Source organism: Pholis gunnellus (assembly GCF_910591455.1).
Source record: "Pholis gunnellus genome assembly, chromosome: 6".
NCBI lineage: Eukaryota > Metazoa > Chordata > Actinopteri > Perciformes > Pholidae > Pholis > Pholis gunnellus.
This window is the reverse complement of record NC_136532.1, coordinates 21634506-21659213: the sequence shown is the minus strand read 5'-3', so window position 1 is coordinate 21659213 and position 24708 is coordinate 21634506. Positions and strand designations below refer to the sequence as shown.

Below are 24708 nucleotides of genomic sequence, written 5' to 3'. Positions count from 1 at the left end.
GTCGCAGATAACTGTCAACCTACATACATGTATACAAAGGTACTATGCATGCAAGACAGCATACATGCGCCCACCTCATAGACACACACGGCCATAAACACATGCATAGGCGCACATGAAAAACACACCCACACACACACAGCGAAGCCTACGCTTCGGTTCTAATTAGTGCATCCACTCACCATACAGCCCCTATTATACGCACACACCGTATCATGTCACATCATATTATATCACAGAACAACAATAGGTAACAGCAATCAATACACAAGATTCATTGTCAGAGGAAGCAATCATTCCACCCTCTCATTCATAAAAAAAAAAACACTTGCCGTTTCATGTCTCAACCAGTAATATCTCATTAGAGATTAATACAGATCAGCTCTTTTAATTAGCCATCCTGCCCACACAATCGCTGATAAAAGCCTGTGATCTTGCCTGTTGTACGCTGGCAACGCTCTGTATATACTGTGTGTGTGTGTGTGTGCGTGTCTTCCCTGTGTTAGCTTCACTCCCAACTACAGCCTTCATTGCTGTTTCATTAGGGAGGTAACACCGAGGCAAATTGCATTGTATCAGCCCTGCTTCTTGTGTGTGTGTGTGTGTGTGTCTGCCCATGTTTGTACAGGCCTGTACACTTGTATATATTTGTGCTTGCCGCATCATAATCTGAGCTTTTAGGCACCTTTTTTCTATTTACGGTATCACTTTGAAGACGGCAGGAGTGTGTATGTGTAAGTGGATGTAAATGTGACAGAATGCGTTTGCGTCTCATTACATGTCTTTGTGAGATAGCCATATCATAATCTGGTTTCCAAAGCATCACTTTCTGTGTTTACCCAGACGTCACTTTGATGAGTTTTTCCTTCAGGGCAAAAAACCTCCCCAAAAACCCCAAAACATAAAGAAATCTACTAAAAGTGCCAAAGCTCAGGGAAATAAACAGCTGCTTAGAATCATCCATCTGAACACGTTTAACAACAGCGTGCCGATGAGCGACAACAGGCCAGGAAAATAACTTCCTTGCCTTGAGGCTGCAACGTCTGGCACATCCCAAAATTCATCCGACGCTTTCAGTTTTCCCTAGCCATGCTGAAGAGGACCAGGGGAGTCCGTGAGCAATTCACTAAAGAAATATGCACAGCATCAAGTATGCGTTTCTGTTCACCAGTTGACTCTTTGCTACAGCCCTTCCCCAAACAGGCAACTGTCCAACTTTAAGCAAGGCCTGTTTAGACTCTTCCACACCAAAAAGCCAACGAGTTTAAGGAGTTTTGTAATGATACAAGATACACAACAAGATACATACCAGCCAGAGATGAAGATGTCACTCAAGTCGTAGTAGACGTCTGCTTTTGTTTCCAAAACAACTATGAATTTCAATGGCAAATATTCCATCATTATCAGTACGTAAACTGTGTACCGTGAGGTATGTGCGGTAGTGGAATGGAATGCAGGGTAACAAGGGAAGGTTGGGCTTAGCAATTAAAGCTATGACTCCCAACAACGTTTTGATATCCCTCCAAACAAACTACGGTACATCCTTTACCATACCGTACAAAGACAAGCTCCAAAGTCTTAAAAACATCCGATGGAAACTTTTGTCTCGTGCTCTTAATTAGAAAGCTTAAAGCTGTTGGTGTCATCAGATTTATTTCGCTCAGTGCCACATTTGGGTCATCCGTTGCTGCCGATGCCGTCCATCAGTCAAGGCTAGACGTGGCTAACGGCTAGCTAAGTGGTGCTCATTGAGCTGGGGTCCTGCTATAATAGTTTCATGCAATAGGAAGTCATTCATCAGCACTTGTCCTCAAGCAGCAGAGAGCGAGAGACAGAGAGCAGAGAGGGGAGAAGGAAGGTGATGAGGGACAGTGAAGCAGGAACTTCAGTCACTCCAACACAAGGTTGGAGGAAGAGATGGATGGAGAGACAGATGAGGTGAAAAAGAGAGAGAAAGAAAAGAGGATCAAAACTCATCCATGTTTACTGGTCAAATTTCCATTCAGCCATGGGCAACACAGGTTCCAGCTGTCTGACACCAACACATGCGTAAACAGATCTGCTCTATATTTGGCAACATACAGCCAGCATGGTACATCATTCAGTATTTTCCACCCTGAGCGATGAGTGTGTTTGTTGTCTGGACTGCGTTTAAATCACCTCATTAACACAGCATTCATACTAGTGGGAACCATCATCTATACATTATACTGCAATAAGTACATTAGTGTTACTTCTATAGCCAGCTTTATATAGCCTGAATGTGTGTAGGTGTGTGAGATAAAAGGTTAAACAATTCACTAAATCTATGAGCATTACTGCAGGACAGCGGTTAGTCACTTGAATGTAGCACAGTTTAGTTTAACCTATATACTTATATTCAATAATCACTTCCCTTAGAGTTGTTCCAAAATGCCATTTACTGTATCCATTTGAAAAAGAACCTTTAAAGTCAACATTTAAAAAAATGGATAAAAAGGGTGTATGTCTCTCCCTCAAAGGTGTTAGTAAATTCACAATAACTATTCAGCCCCACTGTACATGTGTCGATCACAGAGTAGGCATACGTTTTTTGACAGTTGTCCTTGGAGTTTGCTTTGAGCTAAAAGCTTGGAGCTTGTGTGTGAGTCACACCGCTGGTATCTCCTGGATCAAGGCTATTTCAGTTCATGTACTTCAGTTTCCTGTTCCACGTGCATTGTGTTGTGTTTGCACCGTTGCCTTGTGCACTTTGAATCAATATTTCTCTGCTACCCAGTTAACCTCAGTCTCTGTTTGCCATCTTGATTTTACCTTCTTTAAAGGAAACATTTATCTCACCACCTTGTTTTTCTCATCCAGACTTATCGTGTTTCATCCGTCTTTGTTATTTTTTGCATCAATGAGACAACAACCTTTTACCCAATCACTGGGGTGAAGTGCCGATCACCCGACACATTAGCAACAAAATAAAAATAACAAAACCGGTAGTATTTCCTCTGCCATCGCTGGTTTCACCCTCCTGGCACAAACTAAACTCTCAAGCGCGAATCCACATGTACACACTAACATAACCAACCAGGGCAGAGCAATTACCAAGTAAATGGCAAATGTAGTGTGACACACGGGTCAGTGCTTTCCACTGCTGCTTTTTAGCCCACTGTGTATGTGTTGTACATACCCATGGTGTGTGTACGGTACAGGCTGTAATGTGTAACCACACAACCTCTCGTCTATGAATTTGACACTCCTCAGTATGTACACCTAAACATACACTTTTATGGGTTAGAGGTTGCAGTTTGAAGGTCATATTATAAGCAAATCAGTAAATAGACTTTTGGTGTTCCACTGTTGATGCAATACAGTGCAACACACTACAATCATTTATAGGATAGCTCCTAGAAAGCCTAGGAGGAGACACCCCATGGGTATAAAAAAGATCGAATAGATATTGTCATGGGACTTCCCCCAGTTGATTACTTACAATAAAACAATTATTTATTTGTTTGGTATTGCACGTTTACTCAAAATGTATGTCTAAATATGCAAATGAGGGATTATTTTATTGTTCTAATTTGCATACATTTCCAGAACAGAAATCTAAGCATTGGATTAAACCAAGTTCAACATTTGAATTTCATTTTGTTGACATATTAGAGTTAAATGCTTTTACAGAGGGACTTTGGAGATTTATTTGTATAACTCCATTATTCAGAAAATTCTCTCAACAGCTGTGAAAAAAGAAAATGTTGTTTTTAGGAATAAAATGTTCATACAATGAATCAGCCTATGAATGATATATGAACAAACCATTTTGAATATAGATAAGAATGAAGCCGAAAAGTTTGGTGTATGTAAGCACCACTGATTTCTGGCTCAGGGTGAAATTCATTTTGAGCCTTTAAAATTCTATAAACATTCCAAACATTTTGCAAGACACTACATGTGAATAAACAATGTGATATCACCATGAAACAGTTGATTACTAACAGTGAGACAATTAGTTGTATTACAAGTTTTCTGAAATGTTATGTTTAAATATACAAATGAGGCGTTGTTATGTGTCAGGCAGGAACAAAGCGCCTGTGCATGTGCTTTCTTCCCTCCTGCCTTTCTTTCTCTCCCTCCCTCCCTCCCTTGTTTTCTTTCCAGCTGCAAACAAGGTGATTGGTTTCTACTTGTGCAGGCCAGTCATGCTGCTCCTTGGTTTCCACAGACTTCAAGCTGGACAATCAGCAGATTGGGTCCAGAATAAAAGGAGGAAGCCTGAGGAGTTCACCCTCTTTGTTTTTGTTCTCTGCCTGTTTGAGCTGTGACACAGTTGTTGATAATCTGTTAAGGTTTGTGGTGGGAGGTGGAGGACAGTAGGTGAGTCGGGGTACCCTTTACATTTGTACACACGCGCAGTTCACCTTTGTCTAGACACCTGAGGATTATTGGCAGGTGCCACCCCTGTATTTGTTTTGGTGAAGCTATTCTTTTAGATAAGCGAGTAAAGCCATGTTGTTTCTGTTTTGTTGTCAGAGGTTGGAGTTATCCGGGCCTAGTTTTGTTATATTCAGTTATTTTCATTTGGCACGACCACTTTGTCCCAGCCTCTCCCACATTGTTTGAGAATCTTTGTTTGCAAGTAGTTTGAAATAAATCCCCTTAACTGTTACTTCTACTCTTGACTTCTACTCCTAACAGGCATTATCTATTGCAAACTTTAGGAGAACTCTACAGACGCAAACAGACAAAGTAATAAAATAAACACCGAAATGTGTATTTTGGATGTTTTCCTTCCACTAATCTGAAAGAAGACGTGGAAGCAAAAAAAAGCAGAAATATCAAAATTGACCAGTGCATAAAAAACAGTGACTTTGCCTGGGGTGTCTCCCTGGAATAAGAAATAATAATAATAACAACCAACAGAATCAAGAGCCATCCTAGTGTACTACCTGTAAACTTAAATGTGTAGATGAAACATGAATCATAAATATTTAATTGTTCTTTGTTGCAGAAACTTCTACTGTCCTCTCCTTTCCAAATGGAGATTTTTATGGCCTTAGTGCAGAATAACCACAGCTCCCCTCAGACTTTTATGAACACACAAATACAAAAGGAAGAAACTAGAACGGAGAGCACAAACCTTCAACAAGGCCATGAGCCATCTCACACTGATAGCAACAGTGAAAAATAATGTGTGTATCCGCCCTGTGATTTAGATCCTTTACAACATGTAAAAGGTTATTCCCTGGTCCATGCTACACCCTTCCACCATCAAACAAATCGAAAACATAACCTCCATGTTGGAGCTAATCAGTGGCTGACGGAGGGAGCTGTTGAAAAAACAGGAGTAGATGTGCGAGCTTCAGCCCTACCTCTCTGCTGTGGAGGACACCCTTCTCTGGCACATCACCGCCAACGAACTGCTTCCCGGTGCCATTTCCTGTTTGATCTCCCACGCGACGAGGTTGCTGGGTTTCACAGCCAGGAAGTTAATGCCTGACTGGAACCACACCCTGCAGAGAGATGAAGAGAGAAACGAAGAGAGTGAGAAGAGAAAGCGAGGTTAATCTAAAGTTCACAGGCACACATCACAAACAAAAAAAAAAGGAGAGTTGTCACAGTGACTGACAGTCAGGGGGAATTTGCTTAAAATTGAATTTGGTTCGCTTGGAATTTCCCCGGCCCGATTTCCTCGCTGATTTTCTTTAATCCCTGATATGTGCCATACTCTTTGTATGAAATGTCTTTTTAAAATGATTCACCCAGCATGGTGCTGCCTCCTACGGTATGTTTTGGTGGGAGAAGAGAAAGGAGTGACAGGAGAATCTCTTATGAAAGTTAACATTTTAGTAAGTAAGTGCTGCGTGGATGGTGACTTGGATGTATGCTGTGCTGGATATTATATCTAATACACAAAATGTGACTTTGTTGATGAGAAAGGCAACAATAAACAGCCAATTTCTTACAATATAATTTATTGTTTGTTCCGTTAATTTTGCTCTCTTTCTTTTCCTTTGTAAACATATACATCAAACCTCCTAACTGTCCCTCACGTTTTGCCATCCCTAATCCTCTCCCTTCTCCAGTTGACTTTATTCTCTATTCAATTAGATTAAGAACATTCATCGGGGCCCCTTTTTTTTTAAATCCAGCTTTTCCATTAAACTGGATGATTTCTTCCTCCATTTCTCTTGACTCCTACTCTCGCTACACTTCCATATTTGTTTCGGCTTTCTGTTAGACGCCATACCCCTTCCCTTCTTACCCATCTTCTCTATCCTTCCCGTCCAGATGTCCTCCTTGTTTCTATTCCTCCTACCTCACCATTCCCTCGCCACTCTCTCCTTTATTTTACCAGGTCTCCTCTTTCATCTCTTCCTCACGTCCTCCTAAAGCTTTTCTTCTGCCTTTCATCCATCCCTCTGTGATTTCCTTCCCTGCCTTCCTCCCTCTCTTCCTTCCCTATACCTTCCTTCATCCCCCCCTCTGCACCTCCTCTACCCTTCAATCTCAAGGCATCCTATGGTTAATCTCTTTATTTTCTTTGTCTCCCTCTTTCCCCCTCTCTTTCTCTAATCCGTCCCGGTGTGTTGTGTTCTATTTACCACTTTGACAAGACCCTCCCTCAGTTTATTAACACACTCCATAGGCATGCGCGCAAATGCACGGAAGCTTGTTTACTGCTTTTCTTATTAACACACTTACGATAGTCTTTGGCAAACAACAAATACCAACACAGACTAAACTTTTTCCTCCACACAGAAGGGAAGAAAATCCTCTTTTGTCTCCTTTCTCATTAATACTTTCTTGTGTTTGTCTCGCTTCATGTCTTGCCAAAAAACTGCCAGCAAATATGCCATGCCCGTCCCTCGACGTGCTTTCTGTGCATACGTTTCTGAGTGTGTATGTATAGATGCACCTGTGTGTGTAAACAAGATGCTTTTTGGCAAAGGGAACGACCCTCTTGTGAAAACTTTGACTCTGAACAATTGTGTCTTGGTTTATTTTAAAGGAGGGGAACATTTTCCCTGGTTGATCAATTGTGTGTTGTTTATGTGCTACGGTTAGGAAAGACAAGGGAAAAGGAAGTGAGAAGTTGTAAAAGTTTTGTGGGTGCTCATGTTCCCAAGAAAAATACCGTTAGTGTGTGTGTGTGAAGCAACTCAGCATAAAAATAATGGGCGGTCCCCCTCTTTTATAATTCAACAGCTGACTGTTACATTATAATATAAAAAAACCTAGAAATTGTTCTGCTTCCTGTGTTTCTTTCTCTGTATCCTTCTCTCCTTCTGTCTCCTCTATCTCACTACCTCACCTTCTCCTCCCTCTGTCTCCCATTCACTATGTCCTCCTCAACCAACCCAGAGTTTAAGATAATCCACTTCAAAGGAAATCTACTTTACCCAGACGGTGGCTAAGAAAGTTCATAAAGCAAAGCGAGTTAGGAGAATAACAAAATACAGAAGATAGAATGTGAATGACAGACTGACAGGAATGGAGAACAGAGACGTTTGCCTGAACAGCGGCTGGGAAACATTCACTCGAGAAAGACGCTTGTGGAAAACACAAATCAAAAATAAAACATACTCATACAATGAATACAACCTCTCCAGCACTTCTTTGAGAGAGCATGTGATATCAAATGATGCACTTTCTTTAGCAGCAAATACAATCTAAAGATTCATACACAACACATTTAGAGATGCGGTCCTACAACTGGACCAGGCCAAAACTGTGGCAGGCGTAAAATTGCAACATTCGCCCAAAGCCACCACTATTACAGAAAGTAGAGGCCTGTCAGTGAACATTTTGAGACTGACTGACAATGATTACAACTGACATGTTATCTGAAGGGTGACAACCAAACACTGCAACACATCTGTCAAAACAGGCAGAAAAATACCTATTGTCTGTGAGGAATTGTAGGGTGTTTAAATCAGATCAGGGTTGACGAAAGAATAGCAAATATGAGACTGTCACAGTACAACATTTGTAGTTTCATCAAACGCTTTATACACCTTGCCTTTTACTGACAGGTGACCTCCTGTGCTGAATGTGACAGGAGTTGGTCGTTGCAATGAACCTCAAGAGAATCATCACTTGACTCTGCAGCTTCCCTCCGGTCCGTGGACCATTTTAAGAGTCTTTCAGCTAATTGTTTGAGAAGGGTCTATCAGCAGTCTCGCAGGCTACACGACAGACCCACTTTGCTACGAGACACACTCTCTTAACTACATGACACGTAAACCTAACCATGCAGTTTCGGCACCTAAACCTAACCAAACTGCGATCGTTTCAAGGGCGTGTCACGTAGTGGGCAAGTTATGTAGCACTGTGCACTCACAGCATGCCACTTTACTGTTCAAGTTAGCTCGGAATGCTCTCTTTGACCTCACTTCTAGCCTCAGCAGGCGGTTGTTTTCAGCAAAAGAGCTCTGATAAACCCACTGTGCGCCCACTTGCCCTGCACCAAACCGCGTGCTAGCTGGTGAACATGGCGGAGCATAGAAGCCAGATAGTTCCCTCAGGGGGCTAGAAGAAGAGTGAATGTTGAATTTCAAATGATGTTGCTTTTTATAGGGCATATGTCAAACATGTATATGAAAGTGTGGCCAAGGCAATGGTGCTTTAATCATGGCAACAATCTTTCTATACTAGATAGTCAAGTTTGTAAGAACACAATAAAAAATGACCTATTTAGTTGTAAGTATTTGAGGACATTTTGAAAAAACAGAATGTACTGTATAGTATATAATCTTTCTTTGGGTTTTATAACTTATTGACTGCAAATGCTAACAAGAGAAGTGACTTATTACCCTGCTCTTGCCTAAAGTCTGAAAATAGCTGTCATTTAACTAGTGTATATTGTTTCAGTCAACGGAACTAGAATCACCATCTCATTGTTGTATGCCTCTCCCAATCAGTCAGTTTCCACACACACACACAGACACTCACATATGTATGAAAATACAGCAACACTGTTTTCCCATGTTGCATCCGTCAGGACTGCTGTGTGCTTGTGTCTGTGTGTGTGCATGTCTGTCAACAAGCAGAATGATGGACAAGGCTGCGTCCCTAAGCTGCTTCTGTCAGATCTGTGTACAGCAACAAAGACTGACAAGTGTCTGTGTGTCTTTCTTTCTCTATCTGTCTGTTTTTTTTTAGGTAATGCAGAAAGACAAGCAAAACTTCTCCCTGTCCTCTCTCTCTCTCTCTCTCCCTCTCTCTCTCTCTCTCTCTCTCTCTCTCTCTCTCTCACTTCCCTCTGTATTTATCAACATTTGTTTTATGCTTCAGGTCAATGATTCTGTTCTGATCTGCAACACATTCTGTGTGATAAACCTCAAGACATAACAAGTTGTGATGTACAATTACAATGACATTCTAAGAGTGACCTAACTCTATAAAAAGAGTTATGCTTTGTCTCGTAACGGCGCTTCACATTAATGCTTTTAATAATCGCCACGGCCTCTGAACATATGAGACATCCTGGTTTTAAACTGCCTGTGTGAAGAATTCACCTATACGAGTCTGTCCATTCTTGGTTAAAGACTCTGGTCCCTCTGGTGTCTTTGACCACGTTTCTCTTTGGAGAACGTCACGTGAAATAACTTCTGACTCACGTATTATTCTCCTGCTCTTCGTTCTCTTTTCCTCGTCTCAGCCCTGTGTGTGTAAATCACTCACTCGAGTCAGGAAACTTGTGCCGTAAAGGCTGAAAAAGCTGTGCCGGTTACAATATAAGAGCTCCATAAAAATGTAATAATTCTCAATTATCCAGATACAACGGCGTCTGGGTCCAGATCCGGACCGCGGTCCTCCCATTAGTGACCCCTGGTGTACAGTATCTTGCTGATGAAACTGCTGCCAGTAAAATACTGTAATGTTTTAATTATTACAGTAAATGATGGTAAGCTTATTCTTTTGATACAGTAGAGATACTGTAAATTGTACAGTATCTTGCTGATGAAAAAAAATAGCTTTACAATAGCTGTCAGTTTTCGCCATCTTATTTCCTTCTGGAATCAAAAAGTGGCTTAACTATATTATAAATCTATGATGTTGTCAAAGCAAGAATTTCAGTGTAATACACTTAAAACTTTATTTACAGCAGGAACATTAACTGGCCATCTATTCCTCCCTCGTTCCCGTGATGACACTCATACATTACACACATTCACAGCTACAGTCTGCTCCTGTTGGCCATGAGGTAGCTCACAGAGCATTAACATTGATTTTTTTTCTTTTTTTTTTCTGGAGCAGTGCCTTGTTTATAGGCACTTCAACACTTGTTTTCCAAGTGGAAAAATAAAGAGTATGCAGAGGGAAAAGGCAATATGCCAAAAAGCTACACTGCAATAAAGTGTGCCTTTGCTCCTTTTAAACCACAATTGTACGTTTAAATTCTTCTGTCATTGTGATGAAGTCTCTTTTTATTTTTATTTTATTTTGGGAGTCATTTCATTTCATGCCCAAGGGGGTCTCTTTACCTCACTTTTGCAGATTGTACATCTACTGCATTTGGGCTTTTTCTCTGAGACGTACTTTAAAAATTCAGATTTTTAGCTGCTGGATGATTCCGGTAAGAGACGCTACATAAATAAGTCAAAATTGTGGAATCAATTCAAGTAAAATGTGTTTACCAAATAGACAGTTAGCCAAAAATGTTTATTTACCTTATTTACCATGAAAAAAAACTAAAGTTGACAAAAGTGAGAGAACAGTTGAATGGAGAAGAGGAACGAGATGAATGTGAATGAAGCTCTGCATATTTATAGCCTTTATCTACAGGAATAGTGACCCAGGAAAGAAAGCAATATGTGCAAGAAAAAGAATAAAGGATTGTTCTGCAAAAAGGGAAAATCAGTTAAGTCCAATTAATTCCCTTTCCAAAAAAGCAAGGAAACAAAAAAAGTACTACTACTCTAGTCATGAGATGAAGTCTAAATATATGTTGTATCTGCCTCTGGTTTACACGTAGAGTACATCTAATCATAATCACCATTACACACCCACACGCTATCGCTCTGTTACACAGGAGCCCTATCAGCACTGACACAAGGTCATGCAGACCTGTGAGTTACATGTATGACTGTGTGTGTGAGTAAATCACTGCAGTGTTAGTGATAACTCTGGTTTCCTTGAAAGAAGAAAAGATTTACACTCAGCAGAGAGAGAGAGAGAGAGAGAGAGAGAGATGGAGATGGGGAGAGAGAGGAAGATGAGAGGAAGTAGACAGAGAGAAAGGGGGAGAGAGAGGAAGTAGAGAGAGAGAGAGAGATGGAGAGGGGGAGAGAGAGGAAGATGAGAGGAAGTAGAGAGAGAGGGGGGGGGTGAGTGAGTGACAGGTAAAGAGGTAAAGGGGGATCGGGAAAGAAAGGGAGAGGAAGCCCAGAGATAGACCGTTGAATCCACACCTAGACCTTAATGGTCACCGTCTTTAGAACCAGTTGATCTTTCAGCATCACAGCTGAGGAACTGAAATGACAGCAGGCTGACCATTTAGGCACACAATAGGAGATTGACTGGACAAAACTATTTTCAAGTATGGTGAAACTAGAACGCTCCAAGCGAAACTAGGGCCTTGATTGATCTCTATAAAAAGAGTTCACAAACCTTCTTTTATCTGTTGTGACTATGTATTTATAGAGATCAATCAAAACAGATACAAGAAGGAGGTTTGTGCTTTTTCAAAGGCAGCTCTCAAGCTTCACAAAGCACATATCATTTGTGACCTCTTTTTCATACCAGTGGCATGCGTTTGCCCCTAATTCATAAAATTAAGATCAAATTTCCTGAAATCTCAAGAAGGATGTTGCTGCTACTTCACCTTCACGTTACCAAACGTCTGTTTGTTTGTTTACTCTTTTACCTCATTTCCACCACTTACACATAAGAGTGTCATTAAACTAAAGTAAATGAGGAACGTTAGGTTCACATTTTTGCAGAACCATGTTTGTATTTCTATTGCCCAAAACTAGAACAGAAGAAGTCTGAACAGTCACGATGGAGATAAAGTCTTGAGTTCCTGAAAAGCAAATCTACCAATGTCCTCCTAAAGTATTCAGAAGGAGTCAAACACACAGGCATTAAGTGCCCAGAGTCAAGAGTTCAAGCACTCAATTTGTAAGATGTTTTTTAACCTCACTTCTCTCCAACTACCAAGTTCAAACTATAAGAGACCTATAATGGCAATGCAGTTATACAAATACAACTAGTTCTCCTAAACAATCCTTTTTCCTGTTCGGTCCATTATTTGCGGTTCACAGTGATCCATAGCTCTGAGCTTTGCACTCAAGAAATTGAACCTTATTCTACAGTTTCATTCATTGCCAAGTCGCTCTGGATGAAAGTGGAAAAATGTGGCAAAATGCCTGAAACAGATGTAAACTCAAAAAGGCATTCTTCTCAAAACAAAAGAGCAGACCCGCCATACGCTATGTGTCAGAACACGTTGCTGCATGTACAGCAGCAGATGTGTCTGAGAGACAAAAGTAAAAGAAGACATATTGTTTGTCTGAAGTTGTTGTTGGAACAGATGTCTAAGGGAAAGACAGGTTGGAAGGATACTGTAAGAGGCACTGTAGAAGTGCAGCTTATCCTGCATCCAAACTGAACCAGCAGGTGTCTTAAGTGTAAGTATGACAGTGTTGGGCCAAATTCTGACAGTACAACACATTTAAACTGTCATCTGAAGGTACAAGACTCAGAGAGCAAACCTTTCTAGATGATTCCTGCTGGTGTAGAAGCCAAAGTTTGCCGTCAATATCTGTACGTTAGGATGATTGTTGAATCCTGATATTCGGCTCAGAGGAGGCAACATTCCATAATGGGATAACAATAAGGAAAATATTATTTCTAATGAAAAATATTCATCTTTTAAAAAGGTGGGCCAAGATTGCTGTTGGGTAAACCGTGACCATCGTTGATAATTCATGACTTTAAGAAACAGCACTAGCAACGATAAGGAAAATGGCAGCGAGTTATTAGAAGTGCAGACAGATGTTCAACAGCAAAAAAAACACCTGCATATTTTCTCAACACATTCTGGAGAAGCTGCCGTCATTGGACATGAGCGGCATTTAAATGCGTCAACTGTCAAATCATTAAAATCTGGTTTTGTACTTCTCCTGCTTTTTGAGAGGCAGAGGCAAAACAATCTGTTGTTGTGATCGTAACACTGAGAAGAGACAGGGTTACTTTCCCTACAAGTGACAAGCTGTCAACAAATTGAAAAGTCGAGAACGGGTTTCTTTTTGTAACACGGTCTTAACAAGTTGCAAAGTTGGTGCTATGACAAGACGTTCTCAACCTGTGATGCATAATCCTTGGCTCGCCAGAGAAATGTTATGAAAGGTTAATCCTGTTGGAATCACTTACTTTACAAAATGTTAAAGTCTCTTTAGATATTAAGTTCACGATGTGAACGCTTCAAAACAGATACAACTACGGATGATAAAAGGTATATACAGCTGTATGAAGAAAAGCATATATTAATAGTTTTATGATAGATTGTTGTGTTCACATTGCTGATGTGTTGCCTCATGGGTTCAGATGTCTTTTTCTTTTCAAAGACTTTTTGTAATACTTAAAACATCTTGCAATTATGGCGATTTACTTCACTAAGACCTTGAGTGTATGTATTTTTTGAAGATGGAGTGATGGACAGACTCGAAGGCAAAGGTTTCAAATTGTTAAAAAGAACAGGTGGGGATGTTTTCTAAGATATTGTGAGACAGATGGGAAGCTGTAAATTTGGAAAGCCATTACAAACTGTTGTTAGACATTTGAAAGAAGGATGTAAAAGAGCCCCGTTATGTTGGTCACAGGTCAAATGTGTCTCACTGTGAGAACATCTGTTGTATCTGTCTACCCAGAATCTTTTCTTCTGTTATTTTACTTTGGATGCTTCTCCCCCTTTTATTCACTGCCTTTGTTGTTATTTTATCCTGTCTTTCATTTTTTGTCCTTCTGCCTACTTTTACATTGGCTTTTTATCTCCATCTTCTATAAAGCTGTCTTTCCCTCTCATATTTCTTTCTTCCAGTAAAACATTCTCCATCACGCCCATTTTCTCCTCGAACACAAACAGAGTATCATACAAAAAACTTCCCTGAGGCCTCTTTCTATAGCAGCTGCACTTACCATAACTGACGGTTGGCATTCAAAATACACTACTTTTTTATTCCATCACCTTGGTTGAGACTGTCCTCAAAAAAACAGCTTTTGTTGTGTGTTAAAATGCCTTATTACAGACCTGTTTACGTTCACCTAGCAAGGACAGCTAGCGGACATGTGAATTATAACTCTCGTCAGTGTGGAACAAAGGCCGAATAGCATGACGCCACAAAGATTCTTAGGGAGAAGGTCATGTAGCATAAAAGCAGGTGGAGTTGACACAGGAGACCACAGTTTGTCCCACATTGTTTTCTTTTAACCATGACATCACTCTCTCCCAAGCATAGTAGTTGCAACTAAACCAAGACAAACCATAGAGGTATGAAATGCTCATATGGTTCAGCCCACTAGTGCCATCAGATCAGAAATCGCTCTCCTTTAAGATGGCAATGGTTGCCAAATAAGTTGCAATATCGTATAACATATGTGTAAGAATGGTTGTACCGATGAAAGCAAAAGTTTAATGGAAACAGGCTTTAGTATGCTCAAAAGACATGACTTCAGGGCTGAATTATCCCCGATTCACTCACTCAGAGGAGAAATCTGGTCTGGGTCCTTGGTTGGTATCGAAGTTCGGCCGAGCTAATGGTGTTGCCATGCAATGGTAAACATTCTAGCACTTGAGGCTAATGATAGCATACTACTGTTGACAGATATTACAACTGACAGTTAAAATATCACCTCCAGTTCTCACTGAAGAATAGCCAACCCACGTTGACCCTGTCTCCCCAAACATTCTCTCATCCAGACTCGTTTTGCTTTTCTTTTTTTCTCCCTGCAAGGCATCACTCAAGTAAGCTGTATTGTCAAAATCTCATTATTTCAGCTATTCACTGCAGACTGTGATCAAACTTAACCACTGTAAGTGACACCTATATAAAGGTTTACAATTTGATTTGCAAAATTATATTTTCAGTTTGCATTTCTGATTTTGCCTTTGATGAAAACACAATTTTGCTTTTCTAATTAAGAGTGAACGAGCAACCCCCAACCACCCACCCACTTGACCACACACACACACACACACACACAATGCAACTGCTGTCCCTCTCCACAGACACTCTTGCTCCCTGAGCAGCTGGCTCCCCAGTTATATAAGTCCACTGCTAAATGACGATTGTAATGATGATGAAAGCTGCTGGAAAACAGTGATGTGTGTGCGAGTGTCTGTTTGTGTTTGTTTGATTCAGCGTACGGTACATGAAGTAGACATGTGAATTCCATTACACTGCATGCCTCTTTGGTCAATGTATGTATGGGGACTTCTACATGCCTATGTTCACATATGTTGGCCCCTGTTGTGTGTTAATTATGAATGAGTGAAGAAAAGGCCATCAGTTGCCTTCTGCTCCAGACCTGGTCTTTGTTTTGCACCACTGAACAGGCCTCTGCACCACCAGCCCTGCAGGAGTAGCCATTATAGAAGCCCCTACACATGCATCCATCCTACATCTGTCCTGCATGGTACTAAAGACCATAATCTGCTGGAGTTTGTCCTGGATGATCGTCAGTAAAAATGACAATCATCTAGCCAGCTGTTGAGACTTCAGACTTCAGAACTCATTCCTTAATTCCAATGTATAATATCAGCTCCATAGTCATCATGTTGTATGCACCATGTGAGCTGCATGGCCCAGGACACAGTAGTATGCAAAGAGAGTCGTGGGTGTAATGATGGTGAGGAGTATGACAATTAAGATGATGGTTTGCTGTCCTGTGAAAGTTGTGGAAGCTAATGCAGCTTAAGTAGAGTAACTCCTGAAAATTGTCCCAAGGCAGCTGTCAAACACAGCTGTGGAGGAGTAAGATAAAAACCACTGACCATGCCTAAAGTTATAACTTAATTAGAGTTACAGTGAAGCGTTGAAATATGTATTCCTTATGTATTCTGTGACAATTTGACCAGATTATACTGCATGAACTGCCAGTCAGGTTGAGGGCTGACAACAAGTCACATATGTTTCTGTCAAACTTGTTAAAAAGGTTGTGAATGCAGAGTGAACTCAGTGAATGGTGTTGAGGTATGCTGAGATTTCAGATTTCCCTGCGGTCATTATGAGTGGAATTGGCATCTGTTGGCCCACACATGTATAGATTTCCTCCATGTGCTCTGGTTTCTTTCCACAAAGACATGGGAGTTAGATGACTCAGAATCATTGTCTAGGTGTGTTAGCTCTGTGATAGACTGGAATCCTATTCACCCAGTGCATTGTGGTATTGGTCACCGGCCTCCCACGACTTTTACCGGAGAAGAAAATGGATAAATGAATGAATAAATGGATGGATGGAGAGATATGTAGATGAAGGCGAAGATCTACAGTAATAAAGCGCATATCTCAGGTGAAGTCTGTTAGGGACAACCTCCAAAAATATTGTATATTGAAGGTTTTAGAGAAACCATTGCAAAATGAGTATTAATGCACAAGTTAAAAACTTTGCTGATTCACTTCGAAATGAAATGTGACTTTGGGGCGCTGCCATGAAAACGAAAAATCAACAGGGGCAGATCAACAAGTCATGGACATAAAGCTGTGAATGGGCTGCATAAGTGTAAATAAATGATTACTCTTGACGTACCTTCATAAAAGTCTGAGTCATCACACTTTGTCAGTCCTACATTAGTGCAGGTAGTCATTCTTTCTAGGATGTTTCACAGCTGTCACACAAAGCACTTATCGTATTACCAAACACCAACCTGTTACCGACCCTCTCTTTGTAGTCTCAATCTTACCTCGCATTGGATGAAGCCAATGTGTAGCTGTCCAGCATGCATGCAGCAAAGCGTGGGACTTTTACAACTGCTACCTCTGTACACATTTCTAAGCAGGACGCCGATAATGTAATCTGCACAGCTTGATGTTTGGTTACTGGATCCCTTTCAAATGAAAACCCTCACACATGGAATCAAACCCGCCCACTCTACTTCCCACCACACATGGAATTAGAACGACATATTTCTCTGTAAACAAAGATGCAGACAATGGTGGTGGGTTGTTGGCTGTGGTAGTAGCTCGGAGCTAGTTCTCTGGGCTAAGGTCCCAGATTAGCAGTGTAGCAACCGCAGATCACTTTCAGCAGGCAGAGAGTGCAACACTAAAGGAAGACTTTTACCATTACATTTGGTAAATCTGACCAGAATGAAAGGAAATCCCTTGACATTTTCTTGGTACTTTATTGCTACATGATTAATCTGATTTGGTTTGTTTGTTTGTGTTGTTTTCCAGTATCAGGACTATTTGGATTTCTTTTTTGTAACAAGAGGAGGGGGATGGCAGTCAGTGTGCTGCTGATACCCTTGTATTGTTTCTATTTGTTAGAATGCCTTAGATTAAGGTTATTTGGAAACACTTCAGGGTAACCTGCTGGGATAAACTGGTGGTGAAAAGCAGTGTGGGTGTATTTGGCTGGAATAAGTGGAACAGTCGGAATGTGGCCTCACCAGGTCGGCAACAATAGCCAAAGACCATTGGAGCCCAATTCTGCTGCTGCTCTGACAGAAAGCGGGAAAACTGCCCTACTAATAAGCTTCAGTATTCAAGGTTTATAAGTAAAAATGTTTTCGGCACAATATATGAAACCCAAAAGAGAGAAGAAAGAAGAAAATAAGAAGGAAACAAGAAACCACAATGAAACCAGGTGGAAGTCAACAACATAAAAATGAGTCCAATTTGTGGATACTTATGTAATTTTCCTTCTAATCCTCTGATCCAGAGACAATTTTCATTTCTCCTGATGCTCCTGGCAACGCACAAACCCAACACCCCTTCTCTGGTCGAGAACAGAATGTGAAGAAAGCCTCTGATCTGTGAGATCTTTACACCTTTGCTTGTGTTAATGGAAAATGCAGCTCAATCACAACAGTCTTACTTTCTGTACAGAACAGCAGCTGTGCCCGGCTTAATGTTTGTAACAATGGATTAAGCTATACGAACTTGTAATAACATAATTGCAGTTATATTAAATGTTGACAGATATGTTAATATTGCCAAAAACAACATTTCCCCGAAAAAGTTGTTGCCTATTTTCTTTGTAACGTAGATTGGTTTTCACAACAATCTGTCACTAAAACTTACCAGACAAACGTGTGACAAACACACACACACACACACACACACACACACACACATACACACTATTCTATTCTGACTGGCTAGCTTGCACTTACACATACAGTACGCAGACATCCACGGGCACACACACACCAAGACATACATTTGCACAGCAAGAAAACACAGGTCTCATTGGGCTCCATGGCTCCATGGAGCAAACAATGCAACGATGGTCACCAGGGTACCAGCAGGCCGACAGAACAAACAAATAAACATGTCAACAAAACCGGCAAACAACAAGTTTGATCAACAATCACAGCTGGGAGCAGAGACTCAACGATAAGAGGACAGTCACCGGAGTCTGAGGTGTGTTTCTGGGAGTGAATGGAACAACAGTACACGTCATTTCAATTTGTCAAGCAGACAACTCACACATTCACACAAACATCAACATTACCAGGTGAAGTGGATAAAGGAGCATAGGGTATATGTGAGGTTGTTTTGGTCTCAGTCGGTCTGTGAGCTGTCAGGACACTTTGACACACACATCTATACACATACAAAGAAATCATTTTGTACTTTTTAAAATCAGATCTTGAATGTCAGAATGTCCTTGCTCAACAAGGACGTTTTGCAAACAGTCAAAGCTGGTTATTGACCTAAATACAGCAGTAGTTTTACAAATATGTAACTCCATTACTGCACTTACTACTGCTAGTAGTTGCTGGCCAAGCAAAGTAGAGGCTTGATTAGAGAGTCAGACAATCTTACAGGTTCAAATGGGACATACAAATTACAGATTGCCAGTGAGACTATTTCAGCTCTATCTGAAAACTCTCAACCTTCACAAGAAACACACTTAGCGGATAAAATGTGAGAGGGGCCGGACATTTTAGAATGCTAATGTTGTATTGCTAATCTTAAGCAGAGCTAAAAGGTTAAAACAGTCACCCGCTGCGGGAGAGATGCAGCACCTCGGGGTTCCATTAATGTCATCGCAATTAAAAAACCTCAGCAGAGGCACACTTTAAAACGCTTCATCTTCTTCTGTGCTTCAGTAACACTCATAATACGCAGAACCACGCTTACGCACTTATACACAAACACACACACACACACACACACACTCGCGCACACAGCACTGTCTGGCATGTGGCCGGGATTGTGCTTTTCATAATGGCTTCTTTTATACTAGAAATTCTTAGTGCATGCATGTGTGTGTGTTTGCCTGTGTGTAATTTAGTCAGTTGAAAGAGAGAAGGGATCTAAAAATGTGGAGGCTGGCAGAAGAATAGCATGAAGTTTGAGGTAAAGAAAAAGATTGCCACGAGGAATGACAATGAGATGGAAAACAACATGGAGAAATGAGGGATCACAACTAGGAGCAAAAAAGACTTTCAAGTCACTGTATGTGCGTAAATTGATATGTGAGAATTATAATCCATTTACAAAGGCAAAAAGGAAGTTTCAGGCTTTTAGTGCATTTGAAATAAAAAGTGCATTTCCAATTTAATTGTAATTGTATGAAATATGTCAACCCCGTGTTGCTACACTCTATTCAATATATCAGGCGTCTCTGCTAACCGAGAATTGCATTTTAGTTGGTGCTGCATGTACGTTTAGGACATAATTATTGCATTAAACATGAGTCATTTGAAATCGTTCTGCGTTTTTGGAGCAAACTGCTCTGGGGACTTCCTGAGAGGAACTGCCCACCAGGGAGATCTTCAAAGAACTGCATGCCTTCAGAGCACCAATAGGAACGCTAAGGTGACGCTAACCAGCCGGTGCTCACCAGCTAGGAGATCGGTAAACAGCGAGTTTGCTACATTTGCTACATTTGCTACATTTGCTACGTTTGATACATTTGCTACATTTGTTATGTTTGCTACATTTGCTATGTTTGATACATTTGCTATATTTGCTATAAATGCTGTGCTTTAATATGTCTTAATGTGCTTTAGTAATATAATAATATTTAGACAACTCTGTTCCGTCATCATGTCGACCCAAGCAAAATAGCCTTCATCAAAGTACCTGTTGCAATTTTTGTCGAATCAGCCCCTTCGGCCCAGTGGGTGTGCTTTGTGTCACACTGAACAGTGGCTCTAATTTGTTCTTCGGCTCAGTGGGTTTGTAACAATAAAAAAGTTCATCCGGTCCGAAAAGATACTTATTTAATGCTGGCATACCAAAGCACATTATATGAATAATATAGACACAGACATAAGAGAAAGACGTCAAGACTCAGAGAGAGAAGACAAGGCACCACATTAGGAGGAGGAACATGCTGTATGACAAACAAATTATAGGGAAGGGAAGACAGAAGAAGACAGGGAGAGGAGAAGTGACACAGAGATGAATTAAGAGAGAAAAGGATATGACAGGACAGCCACAATGACCTTTAAGAGCGGAAGAAAAATGTATCAACAATTCACACAGTATTGGTGTGTGTTATACTGCTTGGGTTTTGCTTGGTGTGTGTGTGTGTGTGTGTGTGTGTGTGTGTGTGTGTGTGTGTGTGTGTGTGTGTGTGTGTGTGTGTGTGTGTGTGTGTGTGTGTGTGTGTGTGTGTGTGTGTGTGTGTGTGTTTGACAGACGTCTCTGTCCCGTCCTGTCTGTCTTTGGTCCAGGTGCTGCAGTGTGATAACAGCTCCGCCTCTCTCCTCTCCTCCCTCCTGGCCTGGCTAAGTCCACTAATTCAACGCGTCGCCGCCGCCGCCGCCGGAAAGCTTGTTTCCGCTTCGAGAGTCAACTCTTTGGAACTCATTCAACAAAAACATCCAGTGTAGACTTTAAGGAGCTCATTCAATGGACTCTGAATTTATTTGCCATGGCTGACTCATCTACACTGGAATATGGAGTTAACATCAAAATGACAAATAGAGGTGGTGAAAGCCTAATGGTGAGCGAACTGAGCGGCTTGCCGGAGGGTCACATGCTCTTGATGACTCTACGGAGGACAATCTGTGCAGAGGAAAGTGAGTGAAACTAAGTCAAACAAGTCTCTTCTCCTTAACTGTGGTGCTGAGGCACCAGGTCTGCCAGCTGCAAAGTAGCAGAGGACTAATGTTGTACTGAGCATCTCCCAGGTGGGGATGTTTGGAGGTAAATAAGTGTGAAAAAGAGTGCCGCTGAAGTATTTGCTCAGCAATTTTGTTGAGTGGATAAAGTTGAGGGAAACATGTATTTAAGGCAAAGAAACACGGTCAGCGTTTGATCCAGGGTCTAAAAATGTCCAGAGCAAGACAAACGTTTAGACCGAGGCCACATCACCTGTGCTATAAATAAAACAAGGGTGTTCCAATTGCCAATTATAACTGTCCTCTTTTATCCCTGTGAGTTCACGTTTGACTGGCTGGACAAAAGAAAACTAGTCCAAATAGCAACAAAATTGAACTTGGATAATATCTATTTTAATGAATAAAAACCTCATACTCAGCTTTCTGCGTTTTCCTGACTGCTTGCCACTCACAACCACAACGAGTAGCCTCTTTCTTTGGAAATATTAACTTTAGAAAGCAATTCATGTAAAGTTTAAAATGTCAACGTAATGAAGTGACGGCATTACAAAACATCCACAGTGATGTAAAACTGTACTAAAGGAGAAAAAGATTATGATTGCGAAAACTGATATTGTGAACTGGCCTTTAGGATTATGATCATAGAATAGTAAATAGACTGCATTTACATAATGCTTTTATCCAAAGCAGTTTACAATTTGCCATTCACTTATTTACACACACACACACACACACACACACACACACACACACACACACACACACACACACACACACACACACACACACACACACACACACACACACACACACACACACACACACACACACACACTGATGGTGGCAGAGCTACCAAGCAAGGCAGTGGCTCAACCATCATAACCAATGAGACATCGGCGTCTTGCTGAAGGAGCCACAACCCACCCACGATCGGGGTGAGTTTAACAACAGTTGGTTAAAGTTTAGGAAATAATTGTTTTCAGAGGAAATGATCAAATATGGGTCCCTGCATGATTCACCAGAAATATACAAATCACTTCCAAAAAGCCACAGCTGAACCTCTATAAGTCACCAGAGAGCCTTTACTGTTCACAAGCTGCATGTCAAACTGCCTCAACCTATCTCCTGTCTGTTTCAGTCAGTGGTCCTCAATCAGCAGACTCACTCACTCCCCCTCACCACCCCCTCGTTTTGCCATGATGGATAGAGCCTGGTCTTATCCTCCTCTTCTCCTCCCCTGTCCCCTGTCAATAGCAGAGATTTCTGGTGAGGGGAGGTGGCAAGAGAAGTGAGAAAAGCAAGAAAGAGCAGCAGAAGAATAGCAGAGCAAAAAACAGGTACAGCAAAGAGACAGCAGGGAGAAGTAGTTGTAGAAAAGTTCCGTTATTGTTTGACCCATCCATTGGGTCCAGTCCTCCTCCCTACATGGACTTTGGTGCTTGTTATCCTACATCACCTGACTTCCAGAGCAGTTGCTCTGAGATACTAATGTTGCCATGGATGGGTTTACATTGGAGTTACTTAGAAAGCCCAGTGCGTCTCATTCAGATGCCGAAGACTGTCTTGTGCGTCAGTATCGGAAGCCGTGACACCCTGGGAATGAGACCGGGCTGAAGAGTCATTGGTGGCTGTAATCCATCCTCTTAAAAAGAGTAAAGAGATCCTTACCAGCTGGACTCCCAGTGTAAGAGAAGGGGGACACAATCTACAGTCCCTCTTTGGTGAATAAATGCATATCAAATTACATTCAAAGCTAATATGAGGCATCACAGTTAGTCTTTCTAGTATGCAATTATTGTGATTTCTTGACTTCTATCGGCATCAACTTCTTACATTGAATCCCTATAAACAACGCCTACTCTTTCCTCTCATCCTCCTCACACTTCCTTCCCCATGTTTCTATCGAACACCCTCTCTTTGTGCTTCCTCTACAGCACCTACCTCCATCTTTCCATCTCTCATCTGTCTGAGGCTCTTATGTAACTCCGCATTGAACGCTATAGGTGTCACTCTCATCCCTTTCAAGTCTCTGTTGCAAAATCCCTGTAATCCTTTATACCCTCTGTGTCTCCTGGTTGTTTGATTATGGCTGTAGGAATATCTACCAACATGGTTGCCTGTATCTCTGACTATGTGTCTAACTGGTTGAACGGATGGTTTGTCAGATAACTGCCTGGTTGACTGGTGAGATGGAAGGATAGATTGTTTGTTTGGATGACTGCATGGCTGACAAACTGACTGACGGGTTGGCTGGGAAGCTGATGACTGGACAGCTGTCTATCTGTCTGGCTCGCTGCACGTGTGCATCTGCAGGATGGCTGACTAAACGCGCATATGGGTGTGTGTGCGTTTGTGTGTATCCCACTTTATCTGCTGCTTTTCTGTCCATCAGCATGCTTATCCCACTACTTCTAAATTCCTTCCTCAACTTCCTCTGTGATTCCCTCTATGAGTGGAGGAGGAGAGAAGAGGAGGCTGGGTAATTTGGCATGTCTACATATTCAAAATGTGTGTGCGTGCATGCATATGCATATAGCGTATAATTCTTTTATTGTTGTTTTGCTTTCTCTCCTCCTATCCTAACCATTTGGAGTCCATCAGTATCTATAGATATTTTGGCGACGTGTCTCGACTCATGCCACCCACTACTGCTCATACTATGACAGCTTCTGGGAAGAAACACACACACACATCCACACACTCACGTAGCAGGTTATGGCATCGTACCCTATTGTTTAATTCTTAAAGCACCACTGGGATCCTGGCAGCTTCATCTATCTGTTGACACTGACATTGCATGTGAAAAAGAAGAGTGTGGGGCTGTGTGTGGAAGTGAGTTTGTGTCTATGCATGTTTGCTGTCAATCACACATCAGTCACACATACGTAGTACTGACAGGCGTCCTGGAAGTCTGTCCTGTTTACACTCAAAAACAACCCCAAAGCTTTGCCTCAACTGCAATGTGAGCACAAAGTGGAAACTATTAGAGAAGTCAGACATTTTTCTTACAGTTTTTCCTCGTAAATATTAACATAGCAGGCCATTATAGAACAACACAATCAGTGTATTGCAACTAAAACTTTTCGCAAACCTCCTAAGCCTGACAGCGACAGCAAAACTCTGAAGAGTTACCTTTTGGAGATCTTTTTCTTTTTTAAATGGTCTAAACTTCTGAATCTGTAATTTGTAAAACTGGTAAAATTACATATGACTTCAGTATGAATCAACCACTGTGGCTATTAAACAAGACGTTTAAATAAAGCCCCTAAATATTAAGATAAAAAGTGTTATAACATATTTAAAGTTATTCTGATGGCATACATTTTTGTTTTTTTAGAAAAATTAGAGAATCCTGGTGAGATTTAGTGCAGGCCATTAGTTTCTTTAACAACTAGTTAATAAGAGAGCAGGAAAATCAAAACAGCTAAAAGTGCTGACAAATTGTTGAAAAGTCCAGTTTCTACAACTCCCAAGTTAAAAAATGCAAC

The 24708-nt window shown here is 41.1% G+C and overlaps 1 protein-coding gene across 1 annotated transcript in view; it reads right to left on the bottom strand.

The window, feature by feature from the left end:
• The window catches only part of LOC306697965 (transmembrane protein 132D), a gene marked incomplete at both ends in the record, with an annotated part of 210237 nt that overhangs the window by 99022 nt on the left and 86507 nt on the right, over positions 1–24708 (bottom strand). The window contains one exon of the mRNA XM_079162079.1: positions 5343–5483. Coding sequence (XP_079018205.1) covers positions 5343–5483 — 141 coding nt within the window. The remainder of the gene's footprint in view (positions 1–5342; positions 5484–24708) is intronic.